Source organism: Protopterus annectens, chromosome 1.part0, assembly GCF_019279795.1.
Source record: "Protopterus annectens isolate FY-2018-M chromosome 1.part0, PAN1.0, whole genome shotgun sequence".
NCBI lineage: Eukaryota > Metazoa > Chordata > Ceratodontiformes > Protopteridae > Protopterus > Protopterus annectens.
In genome coordinates this window covers 1,268,835,254-1,268,862,340 of record NC_056725.1, presented here as the reverse complement: position 1 = coordinate 1,268,862,340, position 27,087 = coordinate 1,268,835,254, and the positions used below count along the sequence as shown (strand labels likewise).

Genomic DNA, 27,087 nt, shown 5'->3' with positions numbered 1-27,087 from the left:
GATTATCTACTGCGCCCAGGGTCTTCACCAAATGCCTGGCTCCAGTAGTAGCTTACTGCAGACTCAAGGGAATTCAAATTTACCCTTATCTGGACGATTGTCTAATTCAGGCAGACAGCAAGGATGTCTTACTCCAGCATCTACATTTTGTACAAAGCCTTCTCAAATTCCTGGGATTCTCTGTAAATGTAAAAAAGTCAAATTTGACACCATCACAAGAGATAACTTTTCTGGGTGCTCTTCTAAACACTACAACCCAGATGGCTTTTCTGACATCCGAAAAAAAATTACAGCTGGCATCAACTTTCAAGGCCTTGGCAACTCTGACCCATCTATCTGCAAGGAAATTCCTGCAGGCTTTGGGTTACATGGCCTCCTGCATCCTTCTCGTACCTTATGCAAGACTACACAAGAGGAAAATACAGTGGCACCTAAAAAGTGTATGGTCTCAGCATTACCACAGTTTGGACATACTGATTCCTGTCCTTCCTTTCCTTCAAAAGGAATTTCTTTGGTGGTCCAGGGCATGTGCTCTAAACAAAGGGAAGCCCTTCCGTCTACCTCCTGCCTCTCAGATTCTAACCACGGACACCTCGGATTATGCTTGGGGAGCCCATTTTCTGGGCAATTGTCTGCAGGGCCTTTGGACAAAGGATCAGAAGCACCTGCATATCAACTTAAAGGAGATGTTAGCCGTTCAGAAAGCTCTGTTGGCCTTCAGTAATCTCATACAGCCAGGACAACTACTAATACGGACAGACAACACCACAGTTATGTGGTACATAAACAAGCAAGGGGGATCTCATTCCTACCCCCTTTGCAGACTAGCCATGGATTTATGGAACACCGCTCTAACTTGCAATCTGGATCTTCAAGCTCAGTTTCTACCAGGAAAACAAAACTTACTGGCAGACAGTTTGAGCAGAAACCTTTCGGATCCACACGAGTGGATGCTGGACACCAAAATATTCAGGATGATAACAGCAGTATGGGGATGTCCTCACATAGATCTCTTTGCATCCCATCTAAATCATCAGCTGCAGATTTTTTGCACCAGGACATTCCACAGAAAGGCTTGGAAAGTGGATGCCCTGTCATTCAGTTGAAGGAACCTCTCGGGATATGCCTTTCCGCCTCTACCTCTTCTTCCTTGAGTTTTATTGAAGATAAAACAGGACAAACCCAAGATGATAATCTTGTTGGCTCCAAATTGGCCTTGGCAGTTTTGGTATCCAACTCTAATAAACCTATGCCTGGAGCCCCCTTGGATTTTACCTCAGTCTCCGAACCTTCTGTCCCAACATCAAGGTCAGGTTCTACACCCTCATGTCAGAACTCTCAGCCTGGCGGCCTGGTTAATCCAGGGCCTTTGATTTCTTCATTCCTACCCAAGCAGGTTATGGATGTCATTTTGGAAGCTAGACGTCCTAGCACTAGGAAATCTTATGCGGGAAAATGGAAAAGATTTTGTTCCTGGATGCAGGCTCAGGATTCTGATCCTCTTCTTCCTAACATTACTTTAATTCTACTTTACTTGACGGATCTCTTACATAAGGGTCTCTCTTTCTCTTCCATTAAGATCCATGCTTCAGCTATTTCTGCTCATTATAATACAGAGCCTCCCATCTTTTCCCACCAGCTCATGAGACAGTTCCTCAGAGGAGCTAAGAACTTAAGTCCTCCTAGATCTCCTCCTATTCCTGCTTGGGATCTCAATTATGATTTGGAAAAACTAACCTTGCCTCCTTTTGAGCCTGCCGCTTCTGCTGACATCAAGTTTTTTATCTTGGAAGACAGCTATCCTGTTGGCACTAACCTCTGCCAGGAGAGTTTCAGAGTTACAAGCTCTTATGGCGGTGGAACCTTATATTATTTTTCATCAAGACAGGGTATCATTGAGGACTAATCCGACCTTTATGCCTAAGGTGGTTTCCAAAGTGGCTTTAAATCAAACTATCCACTTGCCATCCTTTTTCCCCACTCCTCAAAATAAAGGGGAACGGATCTTACATTCCTTGGATGTACATTGACAGCTACGTTTTTACCTGAACAGAACCAAGGACATCAGAAAATCTGAACAATTGTTTGTTTCTTATGCTTCAAGTTCCCAAGGTAAAGCCATTTCTAAACAAACCATTTCTAAATGGATTGCTCATGGAATCAGATTTTGTTATTCACACCATGGAAAGCAAATCCCAGGGACCATATGGACTCATTCCACCAGAGCTGCTGCCACTTCTGCAGCCTTCCTCAGGGGAGTTCCTACCAAGGACATATTGGAAGCTGCAACTTGGAGTTCAGTGCATACTTTCTCTAAGCACTACAATTTGCCTCTCTGCTCTAAGTCTAGGGCAGGCTTTGCCTCTGCAGTCTTGCAGGGCCTTTTAGCCGCCCCTTCTTCTTTATGACCACCTCCCTTTCTTTCAGCTTTGGGATTCTACCCTACAGTCATGACTGCAACAGTGAAACACGATGAACATAGTACAGTTGTGTACACCTACCATAAATGTAGATGTTCGAGTGTCTTCACTGTTGCAGTCTGGGTTTCCTCCCTCCTGTCCCCTCTTATTTTTACTTTTGTGTGGTTCCTTTTTCACCATTCTTCTGAGGTGTATTTGCAAAGGTTTTGGGACCATTTTCATTTTGGGACTCCTGACATCTGGGGCAAGAAAAACTGGAGAAGATGGCGTCGGTTGTCAGCTTTATACTCCTGGCGCTCTGACGTCAGGGAGCAGAGTTGAACAACCGACGCCCGACCCAGACTTTGGGATTCTGGCCGACCGAGGGCTGCCTGCCGGCAGGGGAGAACCCTACAGTCATGACTGCAACAGTGAAGACACTCAAACATCTACATTTACACAACTGTACTTTCTGACAACCTTTTGGTTGAGGAGTTAACAGTTGGCACATTCGTCATTGTTTAGCTGGTGCAATTCCTGTATACCTTGCCATCATGCCTACTTATTCTGCAGCCAGTCTCAAATTAAGTGAAGAAAGACAGTCTTCCTTGAGTAATCCAAAATAAGTGCCTATGACTGGGGCAACAGCCAGCTCCACTTCAGGACCTGGCACCTGCTGTAGGGCTTCTGGTCATGCTGTTCTGGCTGGAGTCTCCCAAGAGGAAAATGTTTTTCATTTAGGTAATGGGGTAACCTATGTTCCACATATTGGGTCAGTATGCAGCTCTGTGATAAGTTAACTTCAGGCACCTGTATGATTTGGACCTTAATTATATCATAAGTTTGCAAGCACAAGTCACTTGTTTCCGGTTCATTATTTATTTATTTATTTATTTGCAGTTGGTTTACCAGGATAGTCCACTGGGCCAAGATGAACCCGTTTTCAATGGAGTCCCGGGGAGAAAAGCTCCAAAAACAAGCAAGGTTACAATAGGTTTTAGATTACAATTCTTACAAATGTTACAGACTAGAGCAAAACAGTACAGACTAGTGGAAAACATTACAGATGATACAGACTAGTAAAAAAGGAACATTACAGTATAAATACTGAGAAGCCATTACATCTTAGGAAGCTTGCACTTAAGAGGTGCATTCTAATACATTCTACGTAAATAGCTTAGTAAGTACAAGGGAAGGATGTATGAGTTAGGAGAGAATGTAAAATGGAATTTGCCAGTGTAAATTATGTGGGGTGGGAGCAGGAGCATTCCCACTAGGATATTAGATGTGAGTGAAGAGATTTTTTGAATATAAAGTGGTTAGAGGTGGTACGAATGGATGGTGGTAGAGAGTTCCAGAGCCGTGCTAGACCATAGGATAGGAGATTTTTACCTGGGGGACGAGTTGGTTTATACAATTCTGTTAGGTTTTGGTTGTTAGTATTCTGTCAGGTAGGTGCATTTTAAAGGCAAAGGAAAGGGAGGGACAGAGGGAGGGGTTGAAAATGAGCTTGTGTGCAAGAGTAAGTTGAGTGTAGGTGAGATGATTGGATAGTTCTAGCCATTTTAGTTTGTGGAGAGAAGAACAGTGGTGGGTGGAGGACTTATGGCTGGTAGCAAACTTGGCGATTTTGTTATAGCAAGAAGAAAGTTGTTTTAAGGGAAGATTGTAGGTTAGTTAGGAGTGGGGCTCCATAGAGAAGGGAGGGGATAAGAAATGAGGTAGAGAGAGTGATTTTAGTGGAGGGTGTGAGATAACGATTTTGTCGGTAGAGCATGCCTAGTTTTTGATGTTTTTTTTTTTATATTTAGTTGCAGGTGGGAATTGAATTTAAGCTGACTGTCAGTTTGGACCCCTAGTAATTTGGCCTCTGACACCAATTCCAGAGATGTGTTGCTATGGCTAGTGATGGAGAATGTGTTTATATTGAAAGAGGTGACTTTAGAGGGAGTAAATACCATTAACTTGGTTTTAGAGGCATTAAGTGCTAGGTGATTTTTTTTTCATCCATTGTTCAGTGGTAGAAAATGCATCTTGTGTAAGCTTTAGGAGTGTAGGGATGGATGTGACAGAACAGATAATAATTGAATTATCTGTGTATTGGATGATATTTGAGAAAGGGATAGAATTGCGGAAGTCATTTATAAATATATTAAAGAGGAGGGGACCCAATATGGAACCTTGGGGAACTCCAGTTGGGATATTAAGGAATGAGGAGGTGGCCTTTTTCCATTTTACTGCTTGATATCTATTGGATAAGTAGCTGGAAAACCAGTTCAGAGAGGAAGGTGATAGGTTAAGCTTAGAGAGTTTAGTTAGAAGTAGGTTGTGAGAGATAGTGTCAAAGGCCTTAGAGAGGTCAAGTAGGAGGGTAGAATTATGACCTAGTGGAGGACAATAGTCTGACCACTGACTGCATGAATAGATACTTAAAGGTTTTTCCTGCTCCTCTCTCCTTGGAGATCCTTCTTATTCTTGGGATCCTTCTTATTCTTGGGACTTGAACTTCATTGTTGACTGGCTTGCACATCCACCTTTCAAACCTGCTGGTCTCTAAGAAATTGCTTTTTGAGATGACCATTACCTTTGCCTGCACAGGCCCCTAGCTGTAGAAGAAAATATTTTTTGCATCACAAGGACTGGGAGTCCTTTAGGTCCACATTTCCTCCCAGCAGTGGTGCCACAATTATTTCTAAACCAGTCCCTCTGTCTTTCTGTTTGTGGGGGCACAAACCAGCAGAGAGAGATTTCACACTGTAGTTGTGCACCAAGAGCCCAGGTTCCAAATGAAGTAAGTGCATGATTTTTCATCATCTTTACTCAGAGAATGGAAGTGGAAACAGGTGTGTAGCATTCCCTTTCTACATGGAATGCACATTACATTGTCTGTTAGCCAGAAAATCATCCACTGGAAATTACAACTATTCAAACATTGTTTGCTTCAAATGGTAGAGAGAGTTGGGCTTACTGAAGTGATCATGCCTTACTACTTGCTACTGACTGTGGTGGTAAGTAACAAAAGCACTGCTTGACAGCATTTTTGCAGAGGGGACTGTGCCCTTTGGCCCATCCAGTATGGTGCAAGTTCTCTAAATATATTGCCTTTAAGGCTGTACCAACTTTTAGAAAAGGGGATGCAGTTTAATGCCCTTTTCTTGAGGTGATGCAACCTTGAAATTTGTATGCTTGGTTATCAGCTTGTGAGAGCAGATTCCCCACCAGCTATTTACATCTGTTAGTCTACCATGCATCAGTATAATTGTCTGTTAATGGAACCCTTTAAATACGTCTCCATTGCTGACATTTGTGCTATGGCCAGATGGTCATTATTTTATACCTTTACTGGCCATTTTTATTTTGACATCAGTTTCAGGAGCTGGACTTCCTCTGGTATTCACTTACTTCAGAATTCAGCCTTTTGAGTCTTTTCTTCTTGTGTGACCTGCAGCATCTGCCACACTAGAAGTTCTTCCTTTTGAGCATGAGTGAAGTCCTATTCCTGGCAAGGAAGATCACTAATGCTACATACATTAGCTACTTTCTTACTGTATCATTTGCTTTATGATAAGCGCTTCCTTTTTTGAGTCACAGATGGTCTAGTCATGTGTTTGGATGGCCACAGCTTTCAGCCCCTGCTGTTAGTTTCTTATAAGTTGAGCACTTAACTGGTATACTAGTTCTGTCTCGGAATGTCTGTAAATTATTTCCTGGAATGGAAATTTGTCTTCATTTAAAATTATACAAATAAGAATCCCTCCAAGGTCTGTTTGTACTTGGTCCTTTTCACTTCGGCATTTTTGTACACATTTGACTACTCAGGACCACTCTGTATAATGTAGTATGCTAAGAACATGTACCTAATGTGCTCTGCTAGTCCAGCTTTGCAGGTTATAACCGTACTGTAGATGTCCTTTATTGTGATCCATGATTGGATAGAGAATGCAAGTGTCTTAAGTGCAATTTAAACTAAAGCTATGATATTCATTATCAGTAACTCGCCCCATTACTTAAACTGCAGAAAGTGGCAACTTGTGGACTGGATGTAAATGTAGGGAGTAGACAGGTAAGGGATAGTAGTTATAGGCTGTTTGTGACTGTATATGTGTGCTTGTATATCCAGGTTTCTTTGTTATCCAGTTGTCCTGTATATATAGTTGTCCAACAAACAGATAAAAGTTATTCAGTATGTCATTATCCAAGAACAAATATGTCTAGTAAAATTGTCTTTTGAATGTCTTATAGTAAAAGCCGTATTTGTAATCTTTGAGCCTTTCAACCATGTCATCCTTGAAAAGGGTTGTTGGGCCAATCCACTCACCTGCTTGCCAAATGGGTAAATAAATTAATAAAGTCAATGAATGTATAAAAGAACATGGGCAATAACTGACTACAGTCTAAGTTTTGAACAGTGTATCAGTAAGATAGTTTATAAAATAGAATTATTGTATAGAGCCAAACCCTTTCTTGCTAACTGTACATTCACAACTATATCCCAAAACCTGTATACTTCCCAATCTCCTGTATGCTTTTGTTATCCTTGTCAGCGTTCAAGCTGCTTGGCTTAGCAAGCTTGAGTAGGTATGTAAGAGACTAGCTAAGTTTTGCAACTAACCTGTCCAGTAGGTTGCTCCACTATCTTCCACTTAAGAAGGTGCAGTGGCTAGAACCATATTTTGCTGCTATTCATATGAATGTGGCATGCTAAATTCTGCTTACATATAACAAATGTCTGACAGCAGAACACTGAATTCAGTGGTACATGTGAAGAAACTCTGTTAAGCTGACGCAACATGGTGGTTGTAAATCTTGCAACATGTAAAATATATAATGTGATAAATATAAAAGTCTGACTAGTACTTATTATTTGACTGCTTTTAGTGGAATTACAGCAAAACTGCTAGAAACTAAATCTGAATTATCAAATGTATGTGCATTTGCAATTCTTTCAACAAAAAAGAAAATTCTTTATTTTGATACTAGCATGTTGAACTCTGCCTCCACACAAAGTATGTTTGTGGAAATCGTAAAATTATCATCCAAATTTAAACTAAAGAGAAAATACAGAAATGTAGTGTATTTTAAATTTAGATAATCATGATAAGCTACCTAAGTTCTAGACTGAGCAGGTGGATTGCAATCCTGGACATTGCTGGAATCTATAGCCTGTGAAGGTTTATATTAACTGACTACAGGCCAGAGGAAGATAGAATCAGTAAATCTTTAGCTACTGCCAAAGCTAGGTTCAAGTAAGCTGAAAGAGCTCTTCTACATGACATTGGTCTGATTAAAAAATAATGTTATATTTCTTTGTACACACTAACAGATGCTTGTGTAATTATTTGTATAAAGTGCTTGGCTTGGGAACTATAGTATTTGCCACTGACCAGTTGACTGATGCTGAAAAGGGTTAAACTGAATGGTTGCTGATGTCTTCTCATGGTAGCTAGAGTTAAAGATGAGTGCAAATGTGAATGTTGTGTTTTCCAGACTTTCTGCCTTTTCTCAGTTTGTGGAATCTTAGAACTGGTATAAGTACAGTTCAAGAGTGAAAAGTTTGCCCCACCCCCCTGCATAAAATTACTGTGTTTTGGTTGCTAATTTTGAGTAATGGCCTCTCAACGTTTCAGATGTTTTGGGTTCAAGAAATTGTATTTTGATTAAATGAAGCATAGTTTCTCATAGTGCTTAATTTTAATTTAAGTAATTGTGTTATTCAGTTTAAAGTGCATGTAGATTGTAGTTTATTTATTAGCTTAAGGGTCTGTGTATTGAATTGTGAGTTTGATTGTTTGCTTATGCCTTCTGAAGTTACTGCTCATGATGTTGCTACTGTATCATTACATAACAGTTCACTTTTTTAAAAGTAATTGCAACCATGGCTTCTACTTTCAACTAGTTGGCCCACTTTCTTCAGGTGGAATGTGAGAGCTGGGTAGTCCTAGGCTAGGCAAAAGCCCTATGGACTATTCATTTTGGATGAGCAAACTCTATCAACCCTACATTCCCTGGCAAGAATCAGGTGATCGAGAGCAGCCCAAGTTGATGGTCCTAGGAGGCAGCATACACTGTTTGTTTATAGGCATGATATCCTCTCTCCTTCAAGACCATAGCTGATGCCTCCTGAAGGGAAGCATGCCTATTTTCCCCTCAACTTCATAGTGTTAATGGACTATTGGCTGCATGGACTTGACTTGGAAATCCACTAGGTGCACACCTACTGTTCCTTCTAGGTGTCACACTTGTGGTGAGCTAGAGCTTTCTCTCTGACCGCAGGATGGATGAAACAGCAGTCACTGCACTCTCCCATTTTCATCAGCCAGCTCGTACAAGTATCTGAGCTACTAATTAATCTCCGGTCCCCTGTGATGTAGTGTCAGGGCTTTCTCCAGTAATTGTGCTTTTGTTGAGCTGAAATGGTTTAGCTGGTGGCAGTACATTGGAAACACAAAAATGGGGTGTTATTAACCCTTTCAGGAAAATATGTGGGTGCATGTTTCTTTGCAGAATAATCTTTGGCAAGTTTTGACTGCCTTTGGTAAGATTCAACTGGAAGATACTTGCCTTGCAGCAAGGTGTGTGAAATCCTGGGGTGATTATAACCCTCCTCTGGAACTGGATATTTAAAATCTCATTTAGTTGTGACAAGTATTGTGTTACTTAAGGTGGCAATTTGCATTTACTGTACATTCTTAAAGCTAGTTGCTCTTTTAACAGTATTTGGTGCCAGTGATATTGATTCAAAGCCCATATCATTACATATTAATTGGTGGCAGTGGTATGGATTCAAAACCCATATTATTGAATATTAATTGGTGACAGTGGTATGAATTGTGAGACAGATTGCAGCCCAAAACGGGAAGTGTATAAAGAGGAACTTTGTGGGGGTGGCAGTAAATTTATTAAAGCTGTATTTGTTGTCTGGAATAACCCAGGTGTGATGGCGCTTAGGCGGATCTGGGAAGTTGAAGGTGTATGTCAAAAGGAACACAGGGAGAGTTGTAGAACTGGGAAGTAGTGGAATGTTACTGCAAACCTAAAAAAAATCACCCAAACCACTTTCACCATACCTCAGAGGATTTTTTTTTCAGGGGAGTAACCCCTCCTTACCCCCAAACTTATATAAATCAACCCTGAGGTTATACAACAGTGGAAAAAGATGAAACTTGACTATGAGCAAAAGTGGTTTTAACGAATGTTCTTCATGCTTTTTATGTTTGCTGAAACAACATACAGTGACTTAAAATTATCCAGGTGAACGTACTGTGGAGTTGATTAAATGATGGCTCTGATTTTAAAGAAAATAAATTTGAACTGATTGAACAAAGTGTTTCAACTGTTGACGGAAATTAATGATTGGTGGTAATATAATATAATCAGGTTTGGTTTTCCAAACTTTGTAGTCTAGCATAGAAAAAGTGTTGTGTGCATTTCAGATTAGATTGTGAAGTCTGCATATGGTGTATAGTTAGAGAAAGGGACCTTAGATTATAATTATTATATAACTGGTTCCTAGAACTAGGGCATTTTCACCCCACCTTATGAAACTGTTTCTCAGCCCTGCTGTTTGTCCTTATTTACTTATTGTTTTATATCCAAGTTAATAAATAATAAAGAAATGGAATGTGTTCATCCCTTCATTGTATGATTCTTTTTATTCACCATTGTCTTGCAATTCTTCTTTCTAAATCAGACAATGCAAAACATTCTTTGTGTTTTATTATCAACTTAGCAAAGCAGGCCCTGCTTACATTTATTACAAACTACTGCTGGATTCTTTGCAGCAGCTGAAGTGCAAAGATTACTGCAGAATGGTAGGGTAAGGTCATGCATTTCTCCAGTATTGAGAGAGAGCATAAAGGAATCTACAACTGCCTTTTGGTGCCTGTCTCAGGCATGGAAATACCAGATCTAAGAAATTGCCTGTTTGGGGTAAATTACTACAACCTCACCAAGATGTTTTGTCCCTGCTCTGTACTTGTGTTACCTATCCTGCTTACCTGGTTAACAGACCAAGTGTACTTTTAGTAGTGTTCTTTTTCTTGTCATCTGAAATTGTTTAGACATTCTGTGTGTTTGTTGTCGCTAAAAATAAATCCCTACGGCAAGTAAGAGCAAAGTTCATTGGACAGTCCTTCGCTACAGAAAGTCAAGTTTGCATCTATTTAAATGTCCCAAGTTTTGCCTTGATGTGTGTTTTCTTTTAATTTACCTTTAGGAGTTTCCTATGGTCAGACTAACAGTGACCTTGAAGCTTTGCATCAAGCATATCATCATATTGACCAGTCACTAGAAGACACAGGTAGCAGGAAAAGAATCTTATCAGGAGAAACGGGCAGAGCAAACTATTTTGAGCATGATGGTCCCCACAGCAGTATTGATGGCCCCTGTAATGTTTCTGCTGTTGAATCAGGTAAGCCTTCAACAAGAAGTGTTTTTAAAACTGGCTCTCTTTGGCTATGTGCAATTCATACCTCTAGCTTTAGATGTGTTTATGCAACTGGTGCTGCCAACGTAAAATGACAACACTCTCCATATTTAAAGGTTAATGCAATTATATATTTGAATATTATAGTAGATCAGCATCGCCCAGATGGTAAGGTCAGCCTCCTTGGGAGGAATGAGTCTTTTTTAGGGATGCTCCAAAAAGTCTGTAGGTATAAAATATTTAAAATATTAGTGAGCTCAGATGCTACATATAGATGAGTACTATTCAGAAAGATGTGAATTTGTGTAAGTAAAAAAAAAAGTCATACAGTTTCTAGGTCTGTTTTAATTCAAGTGCTTCTGCGTGTGCGTGTCTGTGCACATTTGTTGGGGAGACTGATTCTATACAGTGCATCATATGCTGTTTAATACTGTGAGTACTTTTTTTTATAACTAGGGGTCTCAGCGACGTCTGTGTGGCTTATAGGAAACATCATTGTGATGGAGTCTAAGAATCTGTGCAGTAGAATACTCTGTTTGGAACCTTCATACCCTGGACCTAGTTTTCATTACCTGTGGAAAAGATATCAGGTGGCATAAGACAAAAGCATGCTGGATAATCACCACTTTGAACTAAGAGAAAATCATGTCAGAAGTCAATCATACTGGGAGAGATTCTTGGTAAGAACCATTTGAAAAAAAAAAAAGAGAGAGAAAAAGAGAAGTACACATTTGACATTGAAAACCCCTCCTTTATGGGTCCTTGTTTGGGTTCATCCTTCAAAAGAATGCATTGTTGGGGCTGCCCATGTGTTCATTCCAGCAGATACCATGGCATCATGCATCAAACACACAAGTGCACCCATTCCCAAGATCCCCGTGTTTTGAAACACTGACAAGTGTATATCATAATTCTAGCTGTCATCACTGAAGCTGCTGCATTCACATGCCTTATAAATAAATAAGCTTTGTGTGTGTGTCCATTTAAATTACCAGTCAAGACCCACATCAACATTACATGGCCTGTAGTGTCTCAATAGCAGTGTGATGTCATAAGTACCAGAAATGTAACCTTCCGTTTGGCAGCATCATAGGGAGAAGTTTTCATTCTATCTCATGACAAAAAAATGAACGCATTTGAGAAATTTTGCTAGGACTGATGGGATGATCTTCCAAGCAGTTTTGTGTGCAATTTGGAGCATCATCACAGGGACTGAAGCACAGTGGATTGGTAAAGGCCTAGCCCTCTCGGAGGTAACCCCCTTTCAAAAATTGCCTTTTGGAGCCCTGCAAGTACTCTATATGTCTTGACTAGTGAGTGCATTATTCTGCATCAGTTCTCCACCTAGGGAGAGGAAGAAGTGATTGGTAGAGATGCACCTCCAACATCAGATTTGGTAGGTACAATGCCAAGGGTGCTGGCTCCACCCTCCCCAATTTGATTAGCTGGAGCCCATAGGCAGTCAGCCTGATCCCAGGTAGCAACCTCCTGGGCAACTTGCCCACAAATCGATGGGACTCTACATCAAAGTCTCCACAACTAGCACCTCCCCTAGGCCAGTCTGGGCTGTCTGGTCCCAGCTGAATAGGGAGCTTTGAGTGATAGCCTTCATTTTACCACTGTTGACCAGTATTGCTCACAGATGGGAAGTACCTTGCCAAGGATACCATATATCTGGCCAGTATATCATCACTGTGGTGCCTTATACAAGCATCATACATTCAACGTATTATGCATTCTTGAGAATACATACTGGTACATAAGGGATGCACGTACATATACTGGTACATAAGGAATGCACTGGCACAAAGTTCCTCAGAACTTTTCTCCTGCAAACCCAAGAAGGACTACTTTTCTCAATTCAGTCTTTATACAGTATAGCCTGTGACAATTTTCAGACATTATGAGCAGATAAGTATCCCCAGTGGGGACCTTTCCTGTTTCACTAATTTTCCTTTTTGCTAACTTTGCCATCTTTCATGTCAGCTAAGAGAAGAAAATGTGACTGCAGTAGGCAGATTCCCTACAAAGATTGGCACAAGAAACTATTATGATTATGTCCACATCATAACTGTAAAGAATGCAGCATTTGCAAGTCTTTCATGTCTAAGACTATCAGAAACCTCCTAGCATCTCTTGAAAATGTATCTAGTAATTGAAGGAGCTCATGCAAGGTAGGTTGGTCTCCAAGTCACCTCTCTGGCATCCCTCACCAGCCAGGTAAAAAAGCTAAGAAGTCTAAACATTCAGAAGCTTCTGTCGTCTAGTTGGAGACTGGCATCTGTGTTGAGACGCATCATTAACTTCTCTTCTTGCTCTAAGTGTTGCAACCCCTCTTAAGGCTGAGAAGCCACAGCTTTCAGGCCCATCCCATTCTGACAGATTAGGTGGCTGGAAGGCCATGAATGGAGAGCCTAAGCTGTTGACTTCTGATGGGACCAGACAGCATTCTTCAGATTCTTCTTTGAGAAGATGTCCTAGGTACCTTATCAGGAATCGGCCTTTCCTTAATTTATATTTGTTGATACTCATAAAAAAGAAGCAAATGATGAGGCAAACATCAACAGGAGTGGTATCATTTTTCTCAAGGGCTTTTCAAAGCCCTTATGTCTTGAAAGCCTCCTCAACATCTCTCCACTCCCTCTCTTACTCCCTAGAAAAGGAAGAGGAATACTTCAGATGATGAAGACTCTTCAGGCTCTGATGTAGAATCCTTGGCTTACTCTTCCAGATCTATTCCCCTACTTGGATATAAGTCAGAGGCTGAGGACAGACTTTCTCCTGACTGTCCAGTGGAAAAGCTGTTTTTCTGAGGACATTATCTTAAAAATGATTCAACACTATGCCTGAGAAGGTAGGCATGTTACTTATGTGCATAAGAAATACTATAACCTGCTAACCATGAATTTTTCAAAGCCTTCAGCCATTACTCCTGTACTATATGGTTTTGCAGGGCACCTTGTCTGCATCCATGACTCCTGAGTCACAGCCACCTACTACTATAAAAACTGGTAGGTTTTGTCAAGTCCCAGATATTCATACAGTTATGCACAAAAATCCTTCCCTGGACCATGGCTGTGATCTCAGTTGATTCAGACAAAGCATCCAAGCTCCTTCCTTCTTGCCTAATAACAAGACCAATAAAACTAGGGATAGATATGATAAGATCTACACCTCAGCTACACTTTCTTTACCATGAACAACTAAACACATACACTTGGGTGTCTGCTGTCTGCTTTTGATAACATAAACTAGTTTCTGATATTTCTTGACTCTCACAATAAAACCTATTTTTTGTCTCTGCTTAATTTTGTTATACAAGTAGCAAGGTATTCAGTGATGCTACTTATGTCTTTTTCCAGATTAGCAGCAATTGGCATTTTAAAAAGGTATTCTTGACTTTACTTACAGTCATTGCTGATGATGTCAGGCCTAAGTTGCTGAATGCCCTTTTGGACAAAGACAGTCTCTTTAGTGTCCGGCATCTGCCAAGATGTTCCAGAAAGTACAAGAGAGGGGGAAAGTAATGCAGACCTTTAAACAATTTTTTCTTTGTCTTGTGACAAAATTTCACAGGAATTACCCATCTAAAGCTGGACCTTTCTTTCACAAAGGCCAAAAGTCACTGTAGAAAAGTAAATAAATCCCCAAAAAGTCACTGTAGAAAAGTAAAAAAATCCCCAAAAAAGAAGTGGCAGGAAAAACCCAAGTCTGACCTAAGCGATCCTTTGGTGAAGTTTTCAAATATATGGTTATATACATTCCTGCATTCCTTTTACCTCGACCAACCTCTCCTTCATTGAGGAAGAATCTGTGAACCTTCATCTTTGGAGATCAATAACATGAGACTTCTGGGTATTCATGATATTCAGCGTAATCCAAGAGGGGTACAAATTGACTTGGAACATACCTCCATTTTTTCTGGAATCCTCAGGCTACCCACACCAGGAACATCTGTTTTTTTTTTTCCTAGTCTTACAAGATCTTTTCCATCAGGGGACTGTAAAATTTGTCCCACATCATCAAAAATGACAGAAGTTTTTATTCAAGGATATTCCTGGTGCCAAGAAAGGAGGGTACGTGAAGACCCATTTTTGGAGTCCTCAACGCTAAACACCTTCCTAAGTCTTTCAAAATTCAAGATGTTATCTCTCCAAAGTCTTCTTTCTGTGGTTCTTCCACAAGCCTCTCTGGTTGCCTTGGATCTAAAGGATGCCAATCTTCACTTTCATATACACTCAGATCACAGACTGTTCTTAAGATTTTGTACTTTGAGATTTCATTTTCAGTGCTTTGCTTTACCTTTTGGTCTTTCTACATCTCCAAGGGTATTCACAAATGTTTAGCCTTAGTGATAGCATTCTGCAGGTTTCAAGATACCCATATTCGACCGTTATTCAGATGATCTTGCAATCCATCTCTGGAAGAGAAAATACCTTGTAGGAATTGCATTACACTATGGATCTTTTTCTTCTCCTGGGTTTCACCCTAAATCTGAAGAAATCCAGTCTGTATCCTTCAGACTCTAGTTTTCTTATGAATTAGAAAAGGGTAGGAGCAAACTACATGGAAAAATGGGAATTGTGGGAACAATATAGAAAGGGAAGGAATGAGGTTTAAAAGAAAGGAGAACTTAAATGAGCTACGTAATGTTTGAATGAAAACAATTGGGTAGATTATAAGTGATGTGTAATGTTTGAAAGTGGGGATGTATTAATATGGTTGTGATGTAAAATTCTTGCAACTAAGATTGTGTCGTGTGGTTTCTTTTTATTTATATAAATGTGTACTTGTTTATGTCATAAATGATGGTTTAATAAAGATGTTTCTTGTTTAATGCAAAGGGGCAGGAATTGAATAATTTATGTAATGTTGCTTAGGTTAGATGATATATAGCGATATATGTGAAGTATAATGTTTGTTAATGTTAATTCCTTACTACTGTTTGATTACTTTTGTATAAATGTAAACTTGCTTCTGTCACAAGTGATAATTCAATAAAGGTATTTAAAAAAAAAAGCAGTTCTTGCATGATAGCCTTACTTTCTCAGGAGATGATTCTGATTCTGACCTCATACTTCCACACTCTTGTGACCTTAGGGGAACACCTCTTCAAGAGAGATTTTGAGAGTCTTTGGTTTCATGGCTTCAACAATGTATACAATTCCATTTGCCAGACTCCACATGAGGATAATTCACTGGTACCTCAAGTCATTGTTGGCAAAATATTGCCACCCTCTGAACTTCCCAGTGGCTCTTTTGCCTTTTGCAAACAGAGTTTCATTGGTGGATTCACCACTTTAGTAACCACTCAAAATGTTCTGCAAACACCACCACAAATACTTCCTAATCTTACCTACAATATCCTTCTCTGTTTTTATTTCCAGCAGATATTATCTAAATATATTATCCAAAGATATTATCCTTTTACTGGAACAAATACAGATGTATTTGCTTCACCTGAATTTGTTCCGTTATCCCTTTACTGGAACATATATAGCTGGAAGGTCCCCCAGCTACAGACATCCTACATCCGTGGTTTGTATACCACTGTTGTGACTTCATTGTTGTACCCATAAAATACTTCTTTAGTTTTTGGCTTGTTACCAGCACTATGCCTAATATATGAAAATTTGCCATAATAAAACCACTTTCCAAACAAAAACTGCCCACACTCCCATCACACTATCCCCCAATTCCATTCTTCTAACCCCGTGCAAAATCATCATCTTCTTTCGGCTGTTCCCATTAGGGGTTGCCACAGCGGATCATCTGTTTCCATTTCTTTCTGTCCTCTGCATCTTGCTCTGCCACACCAACTACCTGCATGTCCTCTCTCACCACATCCATAAACCTTATTGCCTTCCTCTTTTCCTGTTACCTGGTAGCTTTATCTTTAGCATCTTTTTCCCAATATACGCAGCATCCCTCCTCAGCACACGTCCAAACCACCAAACCAACGTAATCTTGCCTCTCTGGCTTTGTCTCCAAACCTTCCAACCCGGGCTGACCCTCTAATATACTTATTCCTAATCCTGTCCACCCTCGTCACACCCAGTGCAAATCTTAACATCTTTAACTCTGCCACATCCAGCTCAAACTCGAGCCTTTTTGTCAATGCCACTGTCTCCAACCCATATAACGTAGCTGGTCTCACTACCCTCTTGTAGACCTTCCCTTTCACTCTTACTGGTACTCGTCTGTCACAAATCACTCCTGACACTCTTCTCCACCCACTCCATTCTGCCTGTACTCTCTTCTTCACCTCTCTTCCACACTCACCATTACTCTGAACTATTGATCCCAAGTATTTAAACTCATCCCGCTTCACCAACTCTACTCCTTGCAACCTCACCATTCCTGTATCCTCCCTGTCATTCACACACACATATTCTATCTTAGTCCTGCTGACCTTCATTCCTCTTCTCTCTAGAACATATCTCCATTTCTCCAGGGTCTCCTGCACCTGTTCCCTATTCTCACTACAGATCACAATGTCATCTGCAAACATCATAGTCCATGGGGACTTCTGTCTTATCTCATCTGTCAACCTGTCCATCACCATTGCAAATAAGAAAGGGCTCAGAGCTGATCCTTGATGTAATCCCACCTCCACCTTAAATGCACCCGTCACTCCCACCGCAGACCTCATCGCTGTTGCACTACCCTTGTACATATCCTGTAGCACTCTTACATACTTCAGTGACCCTCCCAACTTCCTCATACAATACCACAACTCCTCTGTAGGCACCCTGTCATATTCTTTCTCCATGTCTACAAAAACACAATGCAACTCCTTCTGACCTTCTCTGTACTTCTCCATCAACACTGTCAGAGCAAACATCGCATCTGTAGTGCTCTTTCCCGGTATGAAACAATACTGCTGATCACTAATCATCACGTCCCTTCTTAACCTAGCTTCCACTACTCTTTCTCATAACTTCATACTGCGACTGATCAATTTAATCCCTCTGTAGTTACTACAGCTCTGCACATCACCCTTATTCTTAAAAATCGGTACCAAAACACTTTTTCTCCATTCCTCGGGCATCCTCTTACTTTCCAAGATTTCATTAAACAATCTGGTTAAAAACTCCACTACCATTTCACCTAAACACCTGCATGCTTCCACAGGTATGTCATCTGGACCAACAGCCTTTCCATTCTTCATCCTCTTTATAGCTATCCTTACTTCCTCCTTGCTAATCCATTGTACTTCATGAGTCACTATCCCCACATCATCCAACCTTCTCTCCCTCTCATTCTCTTCATTTATCAACTCCTCAAAGTACTCTTTCCATCTCCTCAACACACTCTCCTCGCTTTTGACTGTTTCCCTCATTATCCTTTATCACCTTTACCTGCAGCACATCTTTCCTAGCTCGATCCCTTTGTCTAGCCAGTTGGTACAGGTCCTTTTCTCCCTCCTTAGTGTCCAACCTTTCATACAACTCTTCATATGCCTTATCCTTAGCCTTCACCACCTCTCACTTTGCCATGCACCTAATCTCCTTATACTCCTGTCTACTTTCTTCATCTCTCTGACAATCCCACTTCTTTGCCAACCTCTTTCTCTGTATACTCTCCTATACTTCCTCATTCCACCACCATGTCTCCTTGTCGTCCTTCCACTGTCCAGATGTCATACCAAGCACCTTTCTAGCCATCTCCCTTACTAGCTCTGCTGTAGTTACCCAGCAATTTGGTAACTCTTCACTGCCACCCAGTGCCTGTCTTAACTCATCCCTGAACTCCACCTCACAATTACCCTTTTTCAATTTCCACCATTTGATCCTTGGTGCTGCCCTCACACTCCTCCTCCTCTTCTTGATCACCAACGTCATCTTACAAACCACCACCCTATGCTTCCTAACTACACTTTCCCCGGCCACCACTTTACAGTCTCCAATCTCCTTCAAACTGGCCCTCCTACATAAGATATAATCCACCTGTGTGCATCTTTCTCCACTCTTGTATGTCACCCTATGCTCCTCCCTCTTGTTAAAATAGGTATTCAGCACAGCCATCTCCATCCTTTCTGCAAAATCCATTACCATCTGACCTTCTGCATTCCTTTGTTTAACACCATACCTACCCATCACTTCCTCATCCCCTTTTCCCTTCATAAACATACACATTGTAATCTGCTCCAGTCACCACTCTCTCACCCTTGGGTACAGTCATCACCACTTCATCCAACTCGCTCCAAAATTTTTCTTTCTCATCCATCGCACACCCAGCTTGTGGAGCATATGCACTAACAACTTCATCATTACACCATCAATTTCCAGCTTTGTAAACATCACGCTATCCGACACTCCTTTCACCTCCAAAACACTCCTACCATACTGTTTCTTCAGGATAACTCCTACGCCATTTCTCCTCCCATCCACACCATGATAAAACAATTTGAACCCACCTCCGATGCACCTAGCCTTACTCCCCTTCCATCTGGTCTCTTGCACACACAATATACAACCTCCCTTCTGTTCATCATATCGGCTAGCTCTCTCCCTATACCAGTCATACTGCCAACATTCAAAGTTTCGACCCTCAATACCACAGTCATAGCCTTTCTCCTCTCTTCCTGCCTTCAGCCATGCCTTCTGCCTGTTCTCCTCCTTTGGCCAACAGTAGCCCAATTTCCGCCAGCACCCTGTTGGCTAACAGTAACTCCATGCAAAATCTTTGAGAAAATTATCTGCCTTCAGCTCACAGAATGTGTTACAAAATAGCACCTTCAATCATAAAAATGACATGGCTTCTTGTCAGGGAGGAGCACGGCCACAGCCGTCTGGTCTCTGACTGATGAAATTCTCCTGTCAATGGATAAAAACATGTTCTCTGGTACAATTTTTATTGATCTTACAAAAGGTGTTGACTTAGTCATTCCTCTTTTATAATTCACCTTTCAGAGCTAGGCATTAACCTTGATGCCATCCTTGGTTCCAAAGTTATCTGTCTAACCACCAGTTTCCAGTGAACTGCAACTCCAGTACCTCTCTCTTTGTTTCCTCTCCACTACTCAAAGGTGTACCTCAAGAATCTATTCTTGCCCCGCTTCTGTTTTCTATACACATCAGTAAACTTCCACTCAACCTTCCTTGCTTTTCTGTCCTCCTCTGTGCAAATGTCATAGCCCTCTAGTGGTTTATCCACTCCCTAGCTACATATATCAAGATCTACAATGTGACTTCAGTCATCTCAGTGAGTGGTTTACTACTTTTTGGAACTAAGCAAAATCTCAGCAGATCCAAGAAAACTTTAATAATCTATGATCACAACAACCATTCCTTAAAGCAAGTCTCTTATTTCAAGTATCTGATTAGACCCCTCACTCAACTTCCACCTGCATCTTGATAATGCATGTAAAATTAATCCCCTACTTTTCTGGGCACAAAAATATCCCCTTTACTCTCACACTCCACCAGGTCTGCAACAGGGAAAGGAATCCTAGTCACTCAACTCAAATTCAGCCTGTCTTGTATCAACAGCTTATATTAAAAATTGCACCACTGTTCAAACCCTAGAAAGCACAATGCATAGGTTTATACACACTCCCCAAGAACACCAGTATATAACACCAAAAAAGGCAAACTGGCTCCCAGTTAACCAAAGAGCAGACATACTCCTAGGATCTCAACTGTTCAAACTCCTGCATGAACAAACTTTCCCTCCTTTAACATCAAAACTAGTGAGACACACCCCCAAATACAACCTGTTAAACTTGAACCACTCAGGTCCTAAAAAACTAATCCAACAATTCAAACTGCATATTTCTGACCCTGCATTCTCAGTTCTTGGGTACAAACTGTAAGAATCTTTCCCACCCAAAATCAGACTCATCCCTTATTCCAAGTTCCACTCTCTCCTAAAATCATACTTAGTTAAATGACATCACTTAAGTCCACTTTAACTCTTCACCACTGTAATTCAACCACTAAGATCCTTTGCACAGCTGTAATCTATTCCACTCTAATTTCTCAAATGTTTTGAAACCTTTGCACTTATTGGAAATTAATACATTGGATTTACTAAGTGTAAGTGTCCTAACCACTATACCAGTATTGTACTGTTTTACTCTTACTTATATGTTTTTGTCTATTTTGTATGTCTGGTACGTTTTTGACCCCAGGCTGAGACTGAAATTGGTCCAAATTAATCAGTGCTCTACTCCAATAAACAAATTTAAATAAATAAACAAATAATAAATACATGCATACATAGATATGTGTCATTCGATCCTGGAGTGCCCTTTCTGATTCCTGCTGTCCGTCAAATCTGCACTGCTGCTACAGACCTGGCCTGAGGAGCTTTTTGTAGGGACATGAAGGTCTAAGGAATATGCTCAAGGTAGGACAGATAAAATCATATAAATGTAAATGAAATGAAAGCCCTGAACCTGGCCCTTCTAACTCTTCACCACTTCTGATCTCAAAGATTCCCTACAAGTCTTGACAGAGACAATACCACAGTCATGTAGGAGATCAACAAACAAGGGGGATCAAAATCCTTCCATCACTGCTGATTAGCCATAAGGGCTTGTGAAATTACCATTCAACATGGGCTGTTTCTCCAGCCAGCTTACCTCCCATTAGAGATGAACTCCATGGCAGATTGTTTTAGCAAAGCAAAGACAGATCCTCGCAAATGGATGTTAAACAGAGCAGTGTTGTTGCAGACTGTCCATCACTGGGGAATTCTCCAAACAGATCATTTTGACTCGACTCTGAACTGGCAACCCAAAATGTTCTGCTCCAGAGTTCCATGCACAAAAGCATGGAAAACAGATACCCTATCAATCTCTTGGAAAGGGAAATTCCTTTGTCTTCCCTCCCCTTCCCTAATTCCAAAAGTCTTCTGAAAATCAAGAAGTACAACCCGAACATGCTCTGCTGCTGCCAGTCCCTTTTGACCCAAAAGAAATGGTTTCTTCCTTCATTTTCATCTAGCCAATGGCAATCACCAGAGGTTACCCCACAAGGTCGGTTTACACAACAGAGTGGCTGTAAATTTCTTCCAAGCTTGCAAACATTCAGCTTGTTGCTTTTGATACCTTTCAGGAACATTTTCTGAGGCCATGCCACAGGTATCACAGGAGGCTAAAAAACCTGTTACAAGAAAATCTTAGGTTTCCAAATGGAAGAGAATTTCAATCTGGTGTCAAAAGAAAGGCCAGAACTCTTATCAACAGGGTATCCTGTTATCCTCAAATACTTGTGTCAGATGCACAACATACTCTCCTATTAAAGACATCTGTTAGCAGTTTCTGCTTGATTGCCCATGTCTCCATCTCTTTTTTTCATGTTATGAGGTCAAAGAATTCTTGGAAGGTGTCCTTCACATCAGCTGTCCAAGAAAATACATTCCTCCATCTTGGAACCAGAACAATGTATTAGAGAAGTTAATTTGTTCTCCCTTTCAATCTGCCTCCTCTGCTTCTTTTTAGGTTCATAGGTAGGTACTAGGCTATCTACACGAAGGCATTTATAAACCTAGCCAGAATGTGTTTGCTTTTGCCGCCCCCTTAGATTAGTTCCCTGTGCCTCTGTCCAGCAGAGCTACTGAAGTGATCCCCGGGGTAAACTTTCTGTTTCCCATCCACTCGTCAAGGTTCTCTCTTGAAGAGTGCTAGCGAGGAGCTCTGCCTAATATAGATTGGAATCTTGTTCCAAGGCATGGGAAGTCTCTGGGGCAGGAATCTATACCTCCAGCACGTCCTGTTTATTGTTGTGGTGAGGTTTAGATCCCTAGAGTGTGTGGCTCGAGGGGATAAGGTTTTCTTTAGGTGGAGCATGTCCATCAGTTCTGGGTTGGACATGGCCTTGTATGTCAGGCAGAGATCACCTCTGAGCAGGCGGTATGCAACCGAGTACATCTGGAGTTTCTTCAGTCGAGCTGCATAGGGCATCTGTTTGAGGCCAGTGATCCTCTTGGTGAGGTACTTCTGTGGTCTTTCCAGCTGTTGCAGGTGTCTTGTCAGGTACATCCCAAATGAGGTGTTGTACTCTATGATGGGTCTGATGATTTATGAGTAGAGGGGCACAATAACCTCTTTTGATCTGGATGCAAACCCTTTTGTGATTAGGTGGACCACATAGAAGGATTTTCTAACCACTTTGGCAATGTGATTATCAAAGGAGAGATTACTCTCTACTTAGGTCCCCAGATCCCTTATTACGTTTTCCGTATTTAGGGGACTACCACCTATGTGGTAGTTTGTAGGTACTTTGTTATTTCCAAAGGGAATAACTGGCACTTTTTGTCTTTTAGCTTGAGGCCATGATTTTGACACCAGGTATCCATCTCAGTGAGACCCTTTTGGAGGATGTCTGTGTCAGCCGGTGAGTCAGTTATAGCCCCTAGTTTGCAGTTGTCTGCGAACTTGGTCAGCCATAGTCCTCCTGTGCTTGTCTGTACTTCTGAGAAGTATATGCCGAACAGGAGTCCTAGGACTGAGCCCTAGGGAATGCCACTTGTAACCGGTTTAGAGTCGGACCTAGCTCCCGCAACTCTCACCATGTGGGTTCTGTCCATGAGCCAATTGGCAACCCATCTTGTGACATAGGGGTTTATGTTCAGGCTAGTGAGCTTGTCTATAATACCAGAATGGGGAATGGTGTTGAAGGCCTTTGCGAAGTCTAGATAGGCTGTGTGTACCACCTTTCCCTTGTCTATAGCCTTGGCAACTGTCTCAAAGTCCACCAGGTTTAGGAGGTATGATCTGCCCTTAACAAAGCCGAACTGGGTAGGGTCCAGTGTTTGGAGGTTCCCAGTGTCTCTGTTAATGAGTTCCGTGATGATGCATTCCATAGCCTTGCAGACCAAGCTGGTCAGGCTTATAGGGCGATAGTTTCCAGGGTCTGTTGTGGCTCCACCTTTGTGGAGTGGAATAACTGTTGCTGTGCACCACTCTATGGATACGTAGCCTGTGGAGAGGCTGAGTTTGAACAGTATGTTTAAGTGAGGGGTTAGTTAGTCTTTGAGCTCGTATAGGACGCAGCCTGGGACACTGTCCGGTCCCATTGATGCTGTGCTTTTGGCTTTGGAGAGGGCTATTTTTACCTGAGTGTCTGTGATGTCAGGGGCTCTACATTCTTCTGGTATGGTTATGGGCCCTTTTGGGGGTGAAGTTTAAACTGAACCTGTCTGCCAGGATGTTGGCAATATCGGTTGGTTCAGTGTATTTTGTGCCATTCTGCACTAAATCCGAGCAGATCTGAGCATTGCCACTTAGATTCTTGACATAGCTAAAGAATGCCTTGTGGTTATCTTTGGAGTCCTTGGCAAGTTTTCTTTTAAAGCTCGCCTTGGACGATTTTATGAGGGATCGTAGTTTCTTGCTGATACTGATCAGGGATGTCTTCCCTTCTTGGGGTTTTACTATTTTCTGTACTAGTTTCCTCCTTCTATTGTATAGCTTTTTTATTGCAGGGGTCCACCAGACTGGTTTCCTTTTCTTGGAGGAGTGAATCTTGGTTTTGCTTGGGATAGCACGATCCATGCATTCTTGTAGGTGCCCGTAGGATTTTGCAGCTTGGACAGCATTATCCTTTAGCATGGGGGCTTTGAAACTTTCCACCTCTGTCTTAAGTAACGTGAAGTTTTCTTTTGAAAAGTTTTTCACTGTGGTTTCCTTGTCCAGGGGTGGGGGCAGAATGTGGATATCCAAAGTGATTTGTTTATGGTCAGATATAACCAACGAGGGGTTGACCGTAACCCATGTTGGTGATGACCAGGTCCAATATGTTGTCACCTCTGGTGGGAGTGTTGACCAGTTGTTCCAGGGCGTTTTGAGTTTATAAATTCTAGGAAATGTTGGGCAAGGGAGCTAGTACTTCTCCCAGTTAATGTTTGGGTAGTGGAAATCACCCAATATTAGGGTGTTTGGTAGGACCTTTATGTTACCCAGTGTTTCCAGAAATGCGAAATGGGGGTCCTGGGACATGGTGAGTGATCCTGTACAAGCTACAATTTGAATTTCAGTTTTTCCCGTTGTTAGTTGCACGTGGATAATCTCTGAAGCATCGTGCTGTGTCACCAACCTGGAGGTGTGGGTATCCTTGATGAATATGGACACTTAACTGCCTTTTGTATTTCTGTCCGGGTTCTGTTGCCAAAATGTATGGTATGAGTTGTAGCCTGGTAGTGCTGGGGTGCTCTCTGAAGCCTTAAACCAGGTTTCTGTTACTGCACATATATCGATTTTCTCCATACTGAGGAGTGCCTTGAGTGCGTGCATTTTGAGGTTTAGACTTTTGGCATTGAGTAGTAGCCTTGACCAGTATACGAAAGCCTAAGGGTGATAGGTGCAAGCCGTCTGTAGAGAAGCAGTGTGGCCTGTCGAGCATGTCATCCCAGGCAGACAGACACTGGATCCCCTTTGAATGACACCAGAAACTTAGCCAATTGTTGAAATTGATATTTTTTTGTCTATACTGTGGTATCATTCTTGGTGAGGGCAGGGTGCTACTCAGGGTCAGGGTCATACCAGCCTGGGCTACATGATCAGAGAGCTCTTCCATGTCTCTTTTCATGTAGTCCAGGGAGGTATGGCTCAGGTCATTCACACCAACATGGACATTGACAGAGTCGTATTTGTACTTGTTCTGGAGTGACCTGAGTGCTTGTGTTATATGGTGGATCCCAGCACCCGACAGGCAGCTAACAGTAACCTTCTCCTTATTCAGCCTAGTGAGTGGGACGTCAGTGTGCCTGACTATAGAGTCACCTATTACTAGTATGTTGGGTATGTTATTTTGCCTTGAGGGTTGTGATTGCGTGGCACACTGGTTTTGTGAAGTATGTGTTTCATGATTTGTGTTGGGGGATGGAGGATGCTTGGATGTCTGCTTTGGAGGGCTCTGTTGCTTTTACAGATTTTTATTTAGAGCCTCCAAGTATGTTTTCATGTATTTACGTGTGTGTTTTGCCGGTGCTGGTTTAATGGGTCTGTGTGAGACTGGTGGTGTGATGCCAGTATTTCCCTTCTCCTCTTGACTGTCTGATCCAGTCTTGGGTTGAGAGAGCTTAGCCTCCAGTTTGGCTATATAATTGCATCTCTCCCATGATTAGTGTTTGGTGGTAGGAGGAGAGGGTTGTCTGTGTACATGAGGCAGTTGTAACATTGCCTCAAAATGCCCAGATTCACCAGTTGGACTGGAGAGTACACCTGAAACTGCCCTTTGGACATGCCTGGATAGGTACAGTAAACTGTTTTACTGAATGGCTGGTAAGGTCGAATAGAGAGCCTTGTCCTTCTTTAGTGCTAGGGTTTATAAGTGCTTGCTATGAGTTTTGTGCAAGTGCCGGGCTGAGAATTGAATGGCTTGAGTGCTTAAGTTGAAAGTTTGTCTAGTTCCAAGGGAAAATTTGAAGATGAGACTTTGTGGAGCCGGGAATAGTTATACCCTAACCAGGAAAATGTGGTTTTTATAGCAGGGAAATGAAAGAGAGAGAAATTAGCCCTAAATTGCCAATAAACTACTACTTTCTGGGCTGAACCACTTCTCCAGGGACAGATAGGCTGCTCAAAGCTCCCCTCTCTCACAGGTGAACAGAGAAACTTCCTTCTATCCAAGTAAGGTATGGGCAAACACAGAGATTTGTAACACAACCCTGAATTCAGCACTAACCTGAAAACTGGACTATACTAGCTTAGAAAGGTGGGAAACCAGTATATATATATGTGTATATATATATATATATATATATATATATATATATATATTTTTTTTTTTCTTCAGAAAATAAAGCAGATACAATAAAAAAAAAACCCACTTTAAATGCGCATAAAAAGATGCTTATTGTTATATATCTCATTTCAGAGTTGTAGTCAATGCCCCTAGTAATAAAGTAGGAAGAAACACAAATACAGTAAAAGCAGATAAATAAAGTGCAAATTTATATATATATATATATATATATATATATATATATATATATATATATATATATATAAAAACAATAAAAACAATCTGATTTAAACAAGTTACCGAATTAACCAGAAAAAAAACTCGAAACTGAGCCCTGTTCCAGTCTTCAGTCAGACTAAGTTCTAACTGCACACTCCCGCTACTAGGGTGCAGGGGAACCTTCTCCAAAAAAGATGGCCTGGATCAGTGCTTAAGTTATACAAACAAAGCTAGATTCAGCAGGCCTGAATTTGGCCCTATGCTACAGCAACAAGACGTACCAATTTCAGAAAGAAACAGTTCGAATAAGCAGGCACAGTAAGCCTGTAACCAGAAATTCCCAGCTCAG

The 27,087-nt window shown here is 41.3% G+C and overlaps 1 protein-coding gene across 2 annotated transcripts in view; it reads left to right on the top strand.

Annotated features, from left to right (window-relative positions):
- CEP162 (centrosomal protein 162) overlaps positions 1-27,087 on the top strand; it is a 2,095,315-nt gene that overhangs the window by 457,746 nt on the left and 1,610,482 nt on the right. For both annotated transcript variants that reach the window (XM_044066152.1, XM_044066151.1), the window contains exon 10: positions 10,615-10,809. In XM_044066152.1, the coding sequence (XP_043922087.1) occupies positions 10,615-10,809 (195 nt within the window). The remainder of the gene's footprint in view (positions 1-10,614; positions 10,810-27,087) is intronic.